Source organism: Mus pahari, chromosome 6, assembly GCF_900095145.1.
Source record: "Mus pahari chromosome 6, PAHARI_EIJ_v1.1, whole genome shotgun sequence".
Classification (NCBI taxonomy): Eukaryota; Metazoa; Chordata; class Mammalia; order Rodentia; family Muridae; genus Mus; species Mus pahari.
In genome coordinates, this window is record NC_034595.1 from 90,022,483 (window position 1) to 90,039,899 (window position 17,417).

At 53.7% G+C, this 17,417-nt stretch overlaps 1 protein-coding gene across 3 annotated transcripts; it reads right to left on the reverse strand.

Moving 5' to 3' along the window:
• Nucleotides 1–5,530: 5,530 nt before the first annotated feature.
• LOC110323104 (neuroblastoma suppressor of tumorigenicity 1) lies at nt 5,531–17,169 on the reverse strand. 3 transcript variants are annotated; one of them, XM_021200190.2, is made up of 4 exons: nt 16,978–17,169; nt 9,152–9,346; nt 8,934–9,045; nt 5,531–6,853 (listed from the first exon to the last, which is right to left on the reverse strand). In XM_021200190.2, the coding sequence occupies exons 2-4, from the start codon at nt 9,316–9,318 to the stop codon at nt 6,596–6,598; spliced, it is 537 nt and encodes a 178-aa protein (XP_021055849.1). In that variant the 5' UTR covers nt 9,319–9,346; nt 16,978–17,169; the 3' UTR covers nt 5,531–6,595. The 3 variants fall into 3 exon arrangements, with proteins under 3 accessions (XP_021055849.1, XP_021055848.1, XP_021055851.1); XM_021200189.2 differs by lacking the exon at nt 16,978–17,169 and adding an exon at nt 15,463–15,761; XM_021200192.2 differs by lacking the exon at nt 16,978–17,169 and adding an exon at nt 15,173–15,315.
• Between the last annotated feature and the right edge of the window lie 248 nt (nt 17,170–17,417).

Consider the following 17,417-nt stretch of genomic DNA (forward strand, 5'->3'; position numbering starts at 1 on the left):
GAGGAGGAGGAGGAGGAGGAGGAGGAGAGAAAATGTACAGCAGTATGAAGAGAACCTGGTGCGTATCTTTTCCAAAATGGAAATACCTCCCACTTAGAAAAGCCCACAGTGTTCATGGCCTGGGTTTGTCCTGGAATATCTCTACCCAGATTCCTACCCCAACTATAAAGCCAGAATATACATGCCAGAAATATAAACGCCAGAAAGTAGGTGTTACGCTGAGGCTCAGAGAGGTCAAGAGCCTCTGCCGAGGTCTTCAGCACCAGGTAACAAAGCGGGAAATGGGACCGAGATCCGCCAGGTGCCCAAGGCAGAAGGAGGCCATAGCAGATGCTCAAGATGCCCAGTGTCTGAATCCGCAGAGCAACGCTATCCACTCACACCCAAAGGTGGGTGAAGTCAGCCGCAGCACGCAGAAGATGGACCCTGTCCTTCACGCCACACTGCGTGGCCTGAGGAAACAGAAGGTCACCCCTGAATGGAGCGTCAGAGACCCGCTTGAGAGCCCAGCTCTGATGCTCAGTAGGTTCTGCGCATTCAGGGCCGGTGACAGCTGACCCTTTGGCCTTCTTTTCTCTTCAGTCACAGCAGAATTCCGTGTCTGACTCACGGGGTGTCAGGGGAGATTAAACAACAGTGTGCTCTGACAGCTTGACAGTCCTATGTTGGTGCTAGCTGTTGGCTTCTGTGTCTCTCATTGGTTTTTCACCCTGAGGTGCCTCTCGTATCCCTCGTATGCCTAACACAGCAGCAGGAGATACATTAGGAGCTTGGGAATCTGGGTTTATCTTCATAATCTGTTACTTGATCTATAACGCTGGCAAAGGTTTCTTTTTTTTCTTCTTTTTTCTTTTTTCTCCTGCCTGTGATTGTTTGCCTACATGTATGTCCAGTGCCTGTGGAGGCCAGAAGAGAGCATCGGGTCCCCTGAGACTAGAGCTACAAATGGTTGTGAGCTGCCATGTGGGTGCTGGGAATCGAACACAGGTTCTCTGGAAAAGCAGCCAGTGTTCCTAACCACTGAGCCATCTCTGCAATCCTGTAGCAAAGGGTTTCTTTTGTTTTGGAATTGTGTGTGTGCCTGTGGGGGGGGGGTGCAGTGTGTGCCTCTGTGTGTGTGTGTGTGTGTGTGTGTGTGGTGCAGTGTGTGCCTCTGTGTGTGTGTGGTGCAGTGTGTGCCTCTGTGTGTGTGTGTGTGTGGTGTAATGTGTGCCTCTGTGTATGTGTGTGTGTGTGTGTGGTGCAGTGTGTGCCTGGTGTATGTTTGTAGAAGAGGAGCGAGGACAACTTTTGGGCATTCTCTCCTATCACATGGTACCAAGGATGGAGCTCAAACACAGGTTTAACTGCAGGCGCCTTCCAGATCAGCTGTCTCCTCTGGGTGGGTCTTGTTTGCATGTGTTTGGTTTCTTTGCTTGCTTTTTTTTTTTTTTTTTTTTTTGAGACAAGATCTCGTTATGTAGTCCAGGCTAGCCTTGGCTTTTCCATTTTCCAGCTCAGTTTTCTGAGTACTGAGTTAGAGGCATCACCACCACGCTGAGCTACAAAAGACTCTTCAGTTCCCTATGCTGTGATCCGACAGCAGAGATGCAAATAGGGTGGCGTTTGAGCCTCTTGGTCGCATCTTAAAAACATGACCGCTTTATTTACTTACTTACTTACTTACTTTTATTCATATGGCTGTTTTGCCTGTAGGAATATATGTACACTGCATAATGCCGTGTTCAGGAAGGCCAGAAGAGGGCATCAGATTCCCTGGGACTAGACAGGTTTGAGCCACCCTGTGGTCCCTAGGAACTGAACCTGGGTCTTCTGTAAGAGCAGCCAGTGCTCTTAACTACCAAGCCACCTTCTCTCCAGCCCCCAAAACATGATCATCTTAACACTTGCTCATTCTAGGTGACCAATTCTTCACGCATGTATGTTATATTATGATCTGCACTATGCTATAATTAAAAAGTTTACTTTCAGCCAGAAAAGTGATGGCACACACCTTTAATCCCAGCACTCAGGAGGCAGATCTTTGAGTTCAAGGCCATCTTGGTCTATAGCCAGGGCAAGAGATGAAAAAAATTAAAAAATGAAAAGAGAAAAAGAAATGAGTTTATATTTAAGACTGGCCCTGGGGGCCACCTTGTGGTCACACTGTTAATACCTGGAACTTAAGGAAGTTCTTCATTTGTCCTTTGCGTGGTGGAGTGTGGATGGTAAAGCGGAGGCCTGCCTAGAGATCACAGGTGCAAAGGGGCTTTTGAGAATGTTTAACCCTTTCTTAGCTGCGCCCAGCCACGGTGAGCTGCCTCTCTGTAGGAGGGAGGCAGGCAGTAATGCGGCCTTGGATAATAGACCAACTATCTCAGGAAGTCAGACCCCTGCTGCCCTCTCCATGCTTGGAGTCACAGAGGACCAAGACAGCTCCCCACTACACCAAGAGACAAACCGAGATCTGTGGAGGTTGTGAGTCCTGCTGGAAGCTGCTCTTGCTGAAGGTGCTGTGAGGGTCATCAGCACACAGGCAGGTCTTGGGTTTTATTCCGTATTAAACCATGATGAGCAGAGTCTAGGTTCTTATTTACATTTTATTTATTTTTATTTTATATGTACTTGTGTTTGAGGGTGTCAGGTTCCCCGGAACTGGAGTTGCAGACAGTTGTGAGCTGCCATGTCGTTGCTGAGGATTGAACTCAGGTTCTCTAGAAGAGCAGCCAGTGCTCTTAACCGCTGAACCATCACTTTGGCCCAAAGTCTGGGTTCTTATAAATTGCTGTCTAATGAAAGAATGCATAAGCAGACAAATTGTCCATGCAGCTGCTTGAAATGTGGGCCTGTCACTCATTCTCCGTGATCACAGCAGCTGATGCTTCCCGAGGGATGACCTAATGCCAGTCACTGTTCCCAGCTGGCCATGTGCACTACTAACTCGCAGCAAGCCTACCCTCACCCTGAGAGTAGACTTGACCGTGAACAGTAGTTCCCACTGGACACACAGCAAGACCAAACCCCAGAGGCCTGTGATCTCTCGAGAATCGAAGTAAGGAAGTGACCTTGCCAGGATTTGAACCCAGATCTGCCCAGAGGCCTGGAGCAAGGGAAGGACCAGTTGCTAGCTTGTCCCAAACAAGACTGGGAAGCCAGCTCCAGCTAGGCAGCCATCTTGTCTAGATTGCTAATCTGTAAAGATGCTAAAGCCCTCACTGCTGGTGCAAAGGGATGAGGGGCCGCTGTGTTCTCTTGTTGGCTTAGTTCGAGCTTGGTGGAGGCAAAACTCTGAAATCACTACTCCATATACATATATACTACATACATGCACATGCACATGTATGTACACACATACTTCAAGTGGATGCAGCTCGTGAGACTTCTCAGATTCTATTTTCTGCAGAGTTTGACAGCACATACCTGTAATCCCAGGACCTTTGAGACTGAGGCTGGAGGACCACAAGTTCAAATCAACACTAGGCTATAAACGACATCTTCCAAAGATAAAGACAGGGAATAGGATCAACCCATTCGTAGAGCGCTTGCCTAGATGCCTGAAGCCTTGGCTTCCATCCCCAGTGCTAGATAAATCAGGCATGGTGGCACACCGCTGTAATGTCAGCACTCCAAAAACAGATAAGAGAATTAGAAGTTCACAGTTGTAACCTGCCTAGGCTAAAGACCTGGTCACACACACACACACACACACACACACACACACACACACACAATTTGTCCTATGCAAACAGGAGCATCTGAGATGGCGCCCCAGAACCTATGTTTAATACATACATATACGCTGGGCGGTGGTGGTGCATGCCTTTAATCCCAACAATCGAGAGGCAGAGCCAGGCAGATTTCTGAGTTCGAGGCCAGCCTGGTCTACAAAGTGAGTTCCAGAACAGCCAGGACTATACAGAGAAACCCCATCTCGAAAAAATTAAAAAAAGAAAAAATATATACATACACACACACACACACACACACACACACACACACACACGCTGATGTTGGGCAGGGAAACAAAGATGGCAAGTAAGGTCATTTCCTACCAAGTAAGGTCATTTCCTACCAAGTAAGGTCATTTCCTACCAAGTAAGGTCATTTCCTACCAAGCCTGATAATCTTTCAATATCTGGTGCCCACATGATGGAGAGAATCAACTCCCAAACATTTTCTTGCCTCTACATGGACACAATGGCATACATGTGCCTACACGCGTGTGCACATACACACATAAGCCTGGTGTGGTGGCACATGTTCCAGAGCTGGGGAGGTGGAAACTGGGACTCCTGGGACTCAGGGACCAGCTATCCTGGCCTACTTGCTAAATTCTATCTAGGTCATTAAGAGACTTTGTCCCCAAATCAAAGTGAATGGCATCTGAGAAGTGGCACTCACAGTTGTCTTCTGGTCTGTGCATGTCGCTGTGCACCTCCAGGTGCATACGCACAATTTTTTTTTTTCATCCCTGAGATCTGGGTCCTCTCTCTGGCAAGACTTCCACCTCCCACTAGAGGTTGCTCTTCCTTGGGTCCCTACCTCTCTCAGATGGCCTAGCCTCTCCAACAGCACTGCCCCTAGAAAAATGCTGGCCCTTGTACCCATGCCACCAGCCAGCCAGCCTGCTGCCTTCAGGCCTTTGGTCTCCAGCCTCTCTCTTCCCATTTACCCTAAGTCGTTCTGACACCTAGCTCTGCAGATCCTACGTTCCTGTCTCCGGCTGCCATTCAGGGTCTGCCAACAGTCTGTCCGTAGTCTCCCCACTGCATGTCTACCCACTGTCTCGGCAAATTATCTTTCCACAAGCTGAGAAGCTGCCTACAGAAAGACGGCTGCTGGCAAGACAGCTCTTCAGAGTTACAGCGTCAGGGACCTCTAGGAGCAAATTCATTGCCGGTGTTTTGCTGGCCATGTTGAGGTGACACCGGGAGACCTGTGAGCTGCTGCTGCAGGTCAAGTTGACATCCACAGCCTAAGTGGAGAGCACTCTGAAGAGAAAAGGAGCGAGCTCCACCGCAGGCTGCTGAATGAATGCTTGTGACAAACTTGGCATGGATGCTGGCCCAGATTGTCTGGGTTTGATTCTTGGTGGCATTTAACAAGATGGCCCTGGAGAGATGACTAACTTCTCTGCACCTTAGATGCCTCAAGCATATAAAAAGAAATATGGACAGGATCCAAATGGCACCAAGGGCTGGGTAAAATGATCTATTCTGTGCAAATGGCCTAGCGCATGGGTACGACCTTATATTCATGTGTAATCTTCGATTTGGGGATTCACCTGTTTCATCTTTTTCTGGGGCTTGGTCCAGGCTGGTGTCATGTACCAAGGCTCATTCTGGGTCACTGAGAGTAAAGAGATGGCGAGAGAAATCCCAAGGGATTGAGTGTCCAGATCTAGTTGGCTAGATCCAGCCCCGTGTAAGCAAGGCAGAAATGCAGACCCAAGCCCAAGAGAGGAGGTGCCCCCGCACTGCCCCAGACCGAACCCAGCCCCCATCCCTGGGCCCACAACCAGCTTGGATTCACACAGCCAGCCCACCAGGAAGAAAATAGAGGCATTGAAGGTATTTATTCATGAAAACACTCGGGTTCAGGGGAGATGGCTACTGGTTACAAGCGCTAAGGCTCTCGTCGAACAGCCATGGGCCGGGGCACCCCCAGGGAGGGGGTGAGCTGGCATCCCCTGGACACAAACAATGGTACCATATCAGGGTACAATATCAGGGGACAGAGGCCCTTCCTTGCCACCTGTCCTGACCTAGGGTTAAAGTGCAGCTGGGAAGGAGGAGTGGACTAGGACTAGGGAGCTAGAGAAAGCTGAGGTCAGCGGGGGCCCTATGCAGGTGCCTCCTGTCCACTACGGTCCCAGGTGATGGAGACGGACCATCACCTCTTTCAGAAAGACGGGCCCCAAAGTCAGCAGAGCTGGCTGCAGCTGCTTCCCTAAAGGGTCCAGAACACGGGGAGCTAAGATCTCTGGAGAGAGAGACAGGAGGGGTCTTCTTTCTTCTTCAGTGACACTCTGGCACTTGAGTCAGCAGGGTCCTGCCCCAGCCTGACCCCTAAGCCACTCCATTGAAGGGGTTACTTCCTTGGCGGTGGGGAGTGAGGGAAGCCGTTAGGGAAACCTACGGGGCTGGACCTTCCGACCTCTGCAAGTGGTCTTCCCACCCAGATCCTTCCGCAAAGGTGATGCTGACCAGATTCCCACCCTCGACCCATCACTGGGGATCCTGCCCCCAATGGTTGTGTGGGTCCTGGCCTGGGCCTGCCCTGTTTGAGGATCTCACTCCTCCTCAGCAGCTCAGCCCACTTCCTCTCTATCCCGGGGGCTCCTCTCTCCAGAAGGCTGAAAGGAAAGACCACATTTCACCTTCCAAAAGAAAAGTCCTGCGGATGTCTGTCTGCTTCCTCCCCGCGTCTTGCATTTATTAAATTGTGCAGCTTGGCTCCAGCCCCTCCCTTCAGATCTCCATGGCAACCAGGCAGCATTCCAAGTCCATCCAGGGCCAAAGGGGGAGGGGGGCTTCTGCCTATCCCCTCCCTCTTCGCCGGAGGGTGGGACCCGACGTTCCACAGGGGACAAGAGGGGAGGAAGAGTTGGGGGCCCTCAGTCCTCAGCCCCCTCTTCCTCAACCTGAGGGGCTCCAGGAGGTTCTTCAGGCTCAGGGGTCTGGCCACCGGGGTGGGGATGGGCATGGGGGTGTGGCCCAGGCTGGGAGCCTGGGCCGTCTTCACCCTGCACGTAGACGTTCAGGCCCTCGTGACTGGGCTCCTTGCCGCAAGCCTGGCAGCTGCAGTGTACAATCTTCTCTACCAGCTTGTCCACCCTGGGCACCTCCTCGTGGCCAGGGCACTCCAAGGTCACCTGGGAGGAGCAGGAGGAAGAAAGGGGTGTTTCCTAAAGTCTGGGCAGGTGGAGAGACCCCAAGAATAACAACACATCTTTGGGAACCAAAAATCCCCAAGTCCACCCTGCAACAGCCCAGTGTACTCTGTGAACCCCCTATGGAGGGGTGCAAGGGGACTAAGCCCCTGCAAGGACTCCTCTTCCTCCCTTCTTTTAATGTACTTTTTCTTCTTCTTCTCCTTCTTCTTCTTTGTTTTTTTTTTGTTTGTTTTGTTTTTTGTTTTTTTGTTGTTGTTGTTGTTTTTCGAGACAGGGTTTCTCTGTGCAGTCCTAGCTGTCCTGGAACTCTGTAGACCAGGCTGGCCTCGAACTCAGAAATCTGCCTGCCTCTGCCTCCCAAGTGCTGGGATTAAAAGCGTGCACCACCACCATCCGGCTTTAATGTACTTTTTAAAAAAGATTATTTTACGTATGGTCAGACACACCAGAAGAGGGCACCAGATCCCAGTACAGATGGTTGTGAACCACCATGTGGTTGCTGGGAATTGAACTCAGGACCTCTGGAAGAGCAGTCAGTGCTCTTAACTGCTGAGCCATCTCTCCAGCCCCCTCTCTCATCTTCTTATACACAAACCTACCCCTCCTACCCATTCCCCCGGGGAATGGGAGTGGATGTAAATCCTCTCTCTCTCTCTCTCTCTCTCTCTCTCTCTCTCTCTCTCTCTCTCTCTCTCTCTCTCACACACACACACACACACACACACACTGTGCTCCCAGTGAACTTGGAGACAAATCCTGACCCCTTTCTCAGGCCTTCAGGACCTTCAGGCTGGTCCCCTCACCATGCCAGACCCTGCTGCATCAACAGTAACTCTCACTGCCTGATCTGCCCCCAGAGACTTGGCTGATGTTCTTCCTTCTTCATAGAAGGTTCTGGCTCAACCCATCCTCCCACTGATCCCAAACTCTGCACAATTAACTTCTGGGCAAATTTTGGGTCTGAGCTCCATCCCAAGCTCCTAACACAGTGAGGCTCACTCTATAGCAACCCCCTTAGCACCCCAACTCTTGCCTTGTAGTGTTGCTTTGAACTGCCTTACTCCCTCCCCCCTCCTTTCTTCTACAGAGCATCTACTCCATGACAGCTCTCGGGCACAGGTGCAGGTGAGGCACAGGTGCAGGTGGAGCCCAGGTGCAGGTGGAGCACAGGTGTAGGTAGAGCACAGGTGCAGGTGGGGCACAGGTGCAGGTGGAGCACAGGTGCAAGTGAAGTACAGGTGCAGGTGAGGCCCAGGTGCAGGTGGAACCCAGGTGCAGGTGGAGCACAGGTACAAGTGAGGTACAGGTGCAGGTGGAACACAGGTGCAGGTAGAGCACAGGTGCAGGTGGAACACAGGTGCAGGTGGGGCCCAGGTGCAGGTGGAGCACAGGTGCAGGTGGAACACAGGTGCAGGTGGAGCCCAGGTGCAAGTGGGGCACAGGTGCAGGTGAGGCACAGGTGTCTGATATGTTGGGAAAACTGTACATGTGACAGCTGCCCAAAGCAAAGGCACACAGTGCTTGAGAGCCTATGGCACAACTTGACTGGGTCAGAGGGTCTAGAAGAGTGCCCTGAGGAAACAATGCTTGAACCAAGAGCCAAGAACTAGTAGAAGTTAACTAGCTGAGGGAAGGGGGGAATGTGGAGGGGTGGCAGTTCAGAGCAAAGAGCATATGCAAAGATCCTGGAGTGGAAAGAACACAGTGGGTAAGAAGGGCTAACATGAGGTGAGTTTGGTAAGTGTTAGGCTGTTGAAGAGGTGGCAGGTTCTAAGACAATGACAGGAGACTGGTGAGGCAGACCAACAGGGCTGAGTGGGGCAGAGAAAGGCAGAGATTTTGGTAACAGTGTGTGGAGACTGAAGAACTGTGGTGTCTGTGACATGGATAGAATAGAGCCTCCGACGTATCTGGAATCTTCTACAGGTTGGTGTCAGACCGAGAAGCCCTGGAACAAGGACCCCATGTATATCCCCAGCAGGAGAACCCTGCAGCCTGCACGCATGGTAAGTATCCAAGTCCTCCTGCTACGGTGCGGGGATTGGGCAGCTGTACTCACAATCTCCCACATGGACTGGGCCGGCATGCAGGAATCACAGTGCACCAGGGACTCTGTGGACTGCGGGAAGGTGTTGGGGACGCTGTAACTGAAGCATTGTCCTAGGCACGCCCTGTGGGAGGAGATGTCACTGAGCCCCGATTTCCAGACGGGAGGCAGGGATGGGAAGTCTTCACAGCTCCCCGGGTCCCTCCCTCTTCCTCCCCACAGAGCCCCACCTGTTCTGGATAGACTTGGCCTCACAGCCGCTGTGGCCCACAATCTGCGTGATGTTCTTGGCTTCACACCAGGCACTCTTATCCGGAAACAGGGCCAGCTTGTTGATGGGTGGCGGGGCAGCCAGCAACATGACAGGGAGGACAGCCCCCACCAGGACCCAAAGCATTGTGCCCGTCACCTCCGGAGCCCTGGAACTAAACACAGGTGGCAGGTGAGGTGTAGTATAGCCTCAGAGGTTAAGTGCTCAGGAGCAGGGGTGTCTTCCAAACATGGACTCTGATCCCAGGAGTCAAAGCTGGATCTCCACATGTAGCCCAGGCTGGCCTCCAATTAAGTCTGTATCCAAGGATGACTTTGTACTCTTTTTTTTTTTTTTTTTTTTTTTTAGGTTTTTTGAGACAGGGTTTCTCTGTATAGCCCTGGCTGTCCTGGAACTCACTTTGTAGACCAGGCTGGCNGAACTCACTTTGTAGACCAGGCTGGCCTCGAACTCAGAAATCCACCTGCCTCTGCCTCCCGAGTGCTGGGATTAAAGGCGTGTGCCACCACGCCCGGCTCGACTTTGTACTCCTAATTCTCCTGATTCCACCTACCTATGGTAGCCCTATGGCCAGCTCCAAATACACCTTAGACTTCTAGCTATATGTAGTATCACACCTGCCAGCACTGGGGAGACTGAACGGTCCTCAGTGGGATAGTTACTAATGTCAGACTGGGGGTGCCCCTCAGTGGTACAGTGTCTGCCTAGCTTTCACGACGGCTCTGGATTGAATCCCTCAAATTATAAACCCAAAGTACTCCTTTGATTACAGCCTTAGAGACGGCTGGCTATTGTCCATGCCTCCTAAAAAGACATTGATACTCAACTCTATACCACTCCGACAGATATGTTTCTTCTTAAGATTCTCCACCAGGGTGTAGCACACATCATTACCCCCAGATGGATCCTAAATGGAGTCAAGACCGTTTAAAAGGTCTCTCTGCTTCAGGAGTAAAACACTGAATTTCAGAATCAGCCACCAGATGGCGCTGCAGGACAGAGTCTGTGTTTAAAGGAACCGAGGAATTCTGCCACCTTCCCCAACTTTATCTTCTGTAGTCTTCACCCACTCCCCTACTCCACCCCACACAAACTTCAGAAATAGTGGAGAGGGGAGTTCAGAGAGACCTATACCAAGGAAAGTGCTTCCAAAGGCCCCGTACCCCTGACCCCTCTGAGACAGGACACTGAAGAAAGGGATCTGCCTGTCTGTCTAGTGTTTTGTGACCCTGGATCTTCAAGTCTCAGTTCCTCTACCTGTCCTCCACCTGTAAAATAAATGGCACTTTCACACCTGATAGTGTATCAGAATTCCCTGGGGACTTACAGTGTGAAAGCTCCTGGCTGAGATAGGATTCACGCTTTCCCAGGGTGGTTCCGATAGACCCAGCCAGGGAATATACCCAGCTCAGACAGTTGGGAACTGTGTCTTAGTACAGTCCCCAGAGGGGCCTGGATGAGCTTGCCTGTGGGGCAGAGGAGCAGGGACATATTCCTCCAGTCCTCTGTAAGCCAGGTATCAGGAGTGGGGAAGCAGGTGTTTTGCAAAGTGTCTATGGAGGTAACATTGAGAATCCAGGGGCACTGCGGGAATGGGATGCCAGGGAGGGTGGGGCAGACTTCGGGTTCATTGGGCACCCTTCTTCCTCCCCGCCATTGTTCCTCTTGCTTCTCGGTCCCTGAAGGTAATCTCTGCCCCTGGCTTAACAGGGATGGGGACAGCTGGGGGTGGGACTGGGCAGTATATCCCGACCCCAATAACTTTCTGCTGTGATCTACACAATCCAGACTCACCGACAAGATCTACAGCAAACCTATATTCTTAGAGCAAGCACACCCTAAAGGAACAGACTGGACTCCTTCTTAACTACAACTCAACAGCCTCAGCCGCCTGCTCCGGATAGAGCCCCTGCATTCCCCCTCTCCTCCCCCACCCCCCCACCCCCCCAGGAACAAGGCTGAGCCAATGTATGACCTTGGTCTTCTACATCGGTTCAGAGACCATAGTAAAAGACCAGAGCTCCAGGGCCCTCCCTGTGCTGGGCTAGCCCCTCTAGGCATCAGAAAGTCCCTGCTGTGTCACCTGACTCTGCGACACTTTCTTGGCCACGACAGGCAGGAAGTGAGTAAGACCCAGGTAGGACAGGAAGCTAAAGTCTCCATAGGAGTTAGGTTTGAGGTTTGAGCTGAGTCTCAACAGCAGTCGAGAGATGGACTTGGGAGTCCGACTTGGACCGGGAACTCGGAGAGGGTGAGGCTTAAGGCTGCCAACCAACATGGGGACTGGCTAAAGTGGGGATCAGCCTGGATGTTGACCACAAGGCTACCTGGAGACAGGATAAGGGGACATTTGCAGTGTCCCTGGCACAGAGAGCAGGCTCTGTGGTTAGAGCTGGCAGAAGTTAAAGAGAAATGAGTCTTCCTTTCTAGGCGCCCAGTGGGGAACTAGGATAAGCCATGCCCTTCAGAAGAGTGGTATGCCCCAACCCACCACACCCTGACCAGGGCCTGGGAGCAGAACACTGGGATCACCCTCGACCTCCCCAGGACAGCATCCAGAGCACCAGTAAACCGGCCCTCTGTCCCTGGAGTTCTCAGTGTTCGAATTCTGCAGCCTAGGAGCTGTGTGGCTGTAAGAAAGACTTCATCTCTCACAGCCTACTTCCCTTGTGTAAAGGAGAAACACAGCTCCTTCCCAGAGCTGGGATGTTCCTACGACAGTACCCAGCAGTCAGCACCCAGTATCCAATACCCAACATTCAACACCCAGCAGCCAGCATCTAACACCCAACACTCAGCATTCAACATCCAATACCCAGGACCCAGCATTCAGCACCCAGTATCCAATACCCAACATCCAACACCCAGCATTCAGCACTCACCACCCAGCATCCAGCACCCAGTATCCAACATCCAGTATCCAATATCCAGCATCCAGCACCCACCACCACCCTCACTTTCCAGGATCATGAGTAGGGATGGGCAATGTGGGAAGGAAGGCCAATTTTGTCATTAGGAAAACCCCTCTTCTACTGCTCACACCCTACCCAGAGGCCATGGTGCCCTCCGCCTGCCTACCACCGCAGGTTTAATCTTCTGTTCATTCCACTTGTTTGTGTTCTCAACCAGCAACTCAGTGGCTCATCTCTGTCTATGCAGCAGTCGGACTTTCCCTTCCTGGGCCCTCAGAGCCTCACCCAGCTTCTCATAGCTTCCACCCTGAAGGTCACGCAGAGTGCCAGAGAGCCAGGGCAGGACCGAGTCAGTCAGCCATCTGTCCAGTCAACACCCAGGCTCTGCAGAGCTTGTCCCAAGACTCTTCCAGCACCAGAGAAGAGCCATGTCCTCTTGTGGGCCGTTTCATTCCCCGTAGCTGACACTCCCTTTCTGGGTACCTTCGAGGAAGGTGAGAGAGAATCTCAAGGGTATAGTCGGAGGGCCCTACATTTACCCACAGGGGAAATGCAGACATGGCTGAGTGAGGAGGGTGGAAGGCTGAACAGATGGGTACTGGTGGAGGTTGAAGGAGGGATCTCCTGACTGCCGGAGCAGAGACCAGAAGCGGGGATGGTGGCCCCAAAGGCTCTCCTGCCTGAGAGGGAAATGTGGGTCTAACGCAGCCGCTGTTCAAAATGCCATACCATGTCAGCTTATGATCACTGTACCGGGCAGGCCCCATCTCCCCCACTTTCTACATGAAGAACGGGAATACATGGGGTGTAGGGAGCAGGGCAGCTGGAGTTTGTGTGAGTTTCTATGTCCTGACAGTAGGGAAAGCCAAGGCTTGATTCTGAGCAAATCAGATGGGATGGCAGTTACCGGCGGGTGGGCACAGGTAGAAGGCTCACAGAAATGAGAGAAAGGGAAAGTGAGAAATGGGGAGAGAGGTGTCCAGGGAGTGGGGAGTTGGATGGAACCTGGGGTATTCTGGGGGGATGCCCTTCTCTCCCTGTCAGAACTCTGGTGCTCGGCCACTGCCTCATCTGAAACCTGGCTCTACAGACAAGAGTGTGAGCCCCCAAGATGAGCAAATGGTCACAGTGAACCTGGTTCCTGGGGTCTGGGTACCAGAGGGGAGTGTCCCGCCTGGAGTTCAGTGCCATCTTTAGCACAAGTGGACTTTATACAGGTGCCCACCCTGGCCACACCTCAGATCCAGGGATGGGGCGGATATTTCTAGTGACCCTCTCACTCTCAGAGTTCTAGATTCTGACAGGGGTAGACCTTCTTTCCAGCTCCCCACAGGGAGCGCCTTGCCTTCCCTGACTTGGCACTCATACAGGAAGGAAGCCTCCACAGGGTGACCCATGCATCTCACACAAGTCAAGAAGAGGCTTGCCTGCCCATCTCTCCCAGGCAGGAAGGGGGCAGAGGGCACTGTGGTAGCTTCCTTTGACTGACAGGGCCTTTCAGGAATGCTGGGGGGGTGGAGCTGCGAACACACAGGGCTTGGCTCACAGCACACGTGCCAGACTCCTGCAGCTGCCCTGACACCCACCAGAGAGGTAGAAGCCCTGGGCCTACCCTGCAAAATCAAAACACCAATGACCATTCAATCTGTTCAGGGGTATGACCTAAACAGGCGTCTATCTGTGTACCCCACATGACTCTGAGGCCCAGCCAGGTCAGGAGCTGTACCCGCACCCCCCCCCCAATCTCCAGAAAAAGAAGGCCTCTTAATGTCATGACTGACAGTGTTCCCTCAGTCGCACGATTGGGTTCTAATGCCTGTAGCAGGATGGGACTTAGCTCTCAAGGACTTAGCTACCACCAATAATACCCACTAAAGCCTAAAGCCTTTTGTACAGCAAAGGGGTGACTTGAAATGTGAAGGGAATAATTGCCCCCCATTCCTCCTTTTTATTTGTTTGTTTGTTTGTTTTAAATTTCGAGACAGGGTCTCACTTTGTAGCTCTGGCTGTCCTGGAACTCAGTATGTAGTCCAGGCTGCCCTTGAACCCACAGAGAACTGCCTGCCTCTGCCTCTCGAGTTCTAGGGTTAAAGTCATAAAACACTAAATGCCTGGCCCCTCATTTCCTCTTTTCCTTAATATGAAAATCAGGACCATTCAATTCCCACAGGGATGTTCAAGGTAGGTTGTACACACCCCCCAGGCTTACACACACACACACACACACACACACAGACACAGTCTCTCCTCCACTCTCCACAACTTCGGCTCAGATTCAGATCTCTGCTCAACCACCTGAAGGTTTATGTGTCTCGGTTTTCTCATCTGTAATATGGGACCAGTAGAGGCCACTCCCCCAGTCAGCTGTAAGAGTTAAAGAGCTAAAGAGTGTGTATAGGGTTGTCACTGTGGGGTTACAGCTTCAGAAAGTCACCATGAGTAAAGGCTTGCCCTCACCCCGGGTCTCTTATCCATCTTAGCCTCTGTTCCTCCCTCCAGATCCGGTTTAATCCTTAGTGTTTCTCAATCCGGGAAGCATCTGCCAAGTGATAGGGATTTAGTGGGTACCTTGAGTTGGAACTTAAGCAAGATGGCTGGGAACGGCTTCACAAGCTGCCAAGTGTCACCAACACACCTACTTGCCAGGGCAGGCGCTGAGGCAAGACTTCACCAAACTCTACCCCTGGAAGTACAGCCCCTCTAGATCGAGCTCCCGACAAAGCGGGCGATGCCTGGTGCCCACTGCGCATGCGGCTGGAGGAGAGGGTGTAGTGCTTGTGGCCGCTGCCCTGGGCTTGGGGATCAGCAGGGTGGGGCAACCCTCCAGGTCTTGGAATGGTTACAGGGACTTCCTTGAATGGATCATCTGAAAAACCGCTGCTGGGGAGGGGGCAAAGCAGTATCAGGCCTGAGGTCCAGCTCACACCAGCCAGGCTCGGCTCTGGATTCTTGGGTGCGGTGCGGAGGGAGAGCGGTATCCTGGAGTAAGTGTCGTAGGGGCAGGGCTGTTCATATCGACCGTGTCAGTGACCTGTACTTCACCTCTGTAAGCCTTACACTTTACTTACCACCTGTGAAATAGACGTCCGCATAGCCTGGGAACATCTGGCTTAGTAGAGTCCCTTGGGGAGAGTCTGGCTCCAGTGTGCTGCTTGAGGCCACAAGGATTCCATGACCCCAGGAGCACCACAGGGTGGCTTTCCTTCCTTCAGCTCCAGGGCGAAGCCTGAACAAACTGTGTGGTGGGTGGGTGGATAGCCAGGGTCTGTCCCATGCCACCCAGGCCTACCTACCTCCTAGGGCCAGGCAGCTCCACCGCCCAGCTCTGGGTATTCCTATGCAAACAGTCAGGCCTCACAGACCCTTCTGCCCATAGACTAGAAACAGTCTCCAAAACAAATGTATGCTAACTACCGGCTGCAGGGCAGAGCTACACATCTGCTCAACAGAAGTTCCCCTCAGACTTCACCAACAACCCTGCCCACCCCGCAGCCTCCGACCCCTGGGGTTGCCAGTAGGAGGAAGGAGCTGAAATTTCACTTTAAGGAGGCTGTACCTCTGGCTAAGATACAGCATCCACTCCCCTGTCTACCCCTCCAACACACAGGCCCAGGAGAGAGGTCTGGCTTTTCAGGGAAGGGTGGAGAGGGGTGGGGGGTCACCAAGGAACCGCCCCGGCGGCCTTGTCTCTTCTTTGGCTCTAAGTCAAGGCAAACCCGCCCAAATAGTTCCAGCATCCGTGGGAGTCTCGGGAGGCTGGCCGCTCAGTGACAAAGAGTGGGGGGCTGCCTGTTGACAACTTACTTCCCCACCCTCAGCCTGTGCGAACAGGCTGTTTTCCTGGGGTGTTCCGAGTTGCAGCCTGGTGGCTTCCAGCTGGGCAAGGGCCTTGGAAAGCCTGGAAACGTGGCTTTCTCCCTTGATGCCTCCCACCCCCACCCCCAGCCAGGCCAAGGCAAGCAGCTGCCCCCTTTAGTGACGCTTGTAAAAGATCATCGCCTGGCCCGGGAGCCAGAGCCGACTGGAGGGCAGGTGGCCGGCAACAGAGCCCTGCGGTGAACACTGCCTCACTGGGGTGGAATGCTTACAAGGCTCTCCCCGCTGGAAACGCCAGCTAGCTCAGGCAGGCGGGCGCTCACGCTTGTTCTCTCTCCCTCTCTGCCCCTGCAAGTGGGGGTGGGTGACACCGGCCAGACTTTCGAGCAGGGAAGAGGAGGATTTAGGGTCTTTTGTAGTGCCAGAGGCACTCTCCAGGAGCCCAGCTGGGGGACCGCGCCTCGGAAGTTCGGGCAGGATGCTTTGATTTGGAGAGTGGAAGTCGGAGAGGCTCTGCGCGACCGAGAGAAAACACGAAAGCAGAGACACAAGTCCAGAGAAAATGAAAATCGAGGCGAGAGGGACAGCGGGAGGGACAGAACCAAGAGAGCACGGGGGAGAAAATGGAGCGATGGAGAGCCAGAGAGACCTGTGGATGGGAGACAGGGACCAAATGAGCAGCAGCTAAGAAGGGACCAGGATAGATTCAGAGGACGCGTGAGTCCTGTGTACCAGCGCTGCCCGGCGCCTGCCGGGCGACGCTCTCCCTCCTACTCTCAGTCCTGGCGGTGAAACTCCTACAAGAAACGGAGCCCCGGGGCGCGGCTGGCGACCGGCTCCGGACGCCGCCGGTGCCCCTTGGCCACCCGGGAGCCGCGCCCACGTCCCCAGCGCGGGCGATCGGAGGCGCCGGGCTGGCCGCCGGGCTGCGCAACGCGAGGATCGCGGGCTGGAGGGGAGCGGAGAGGAACTGTGGTGCTCGGGGAACACTGCGGGTCGCCGGAGCAAAGGGACTCCGGTTGTCCCGCTCCGGCGTGCGGGCCCGGGCGAGACTTACCGCGCGCGGCGGCCGCGGAGAGCGCGGCGCGTCCTCCTGGGGGTCTTAGAAAGTGGGGTGCGAGCCACGGGGGTCGCAGGCCCGGGGTCCTCGGGCTGGGGCGGCCCCGCGAGGCTCGGCTGGGCTGCGCTGCTGGCCGTCTGCGGCCCCGGGCGGGCGCGAGGCGCGGGGGAGCGGCGGGCTGAGCGCCTCCGACGTCAGGGTGTCTCAGCTCCAAATAGGGAGCGAGGGCGGGGGCAGCGGCGGCGAGGGGAGGGACGCGCCGGCAGGGCGGGTGAGCGAGGGCCGCTCCCTCCACTAGCGAGCAGGGGCACCCTAGCCATGGGCCCCCCTCCCCGACGGCCGGGACAGGGATAAAAGGGCACGAGCCAAGCGCCCGGCCGCTTCCCAGACTTTGATTCCCCACCGCCTGGCTTTTCTAGGCTGTCTGGTCTTGCCAG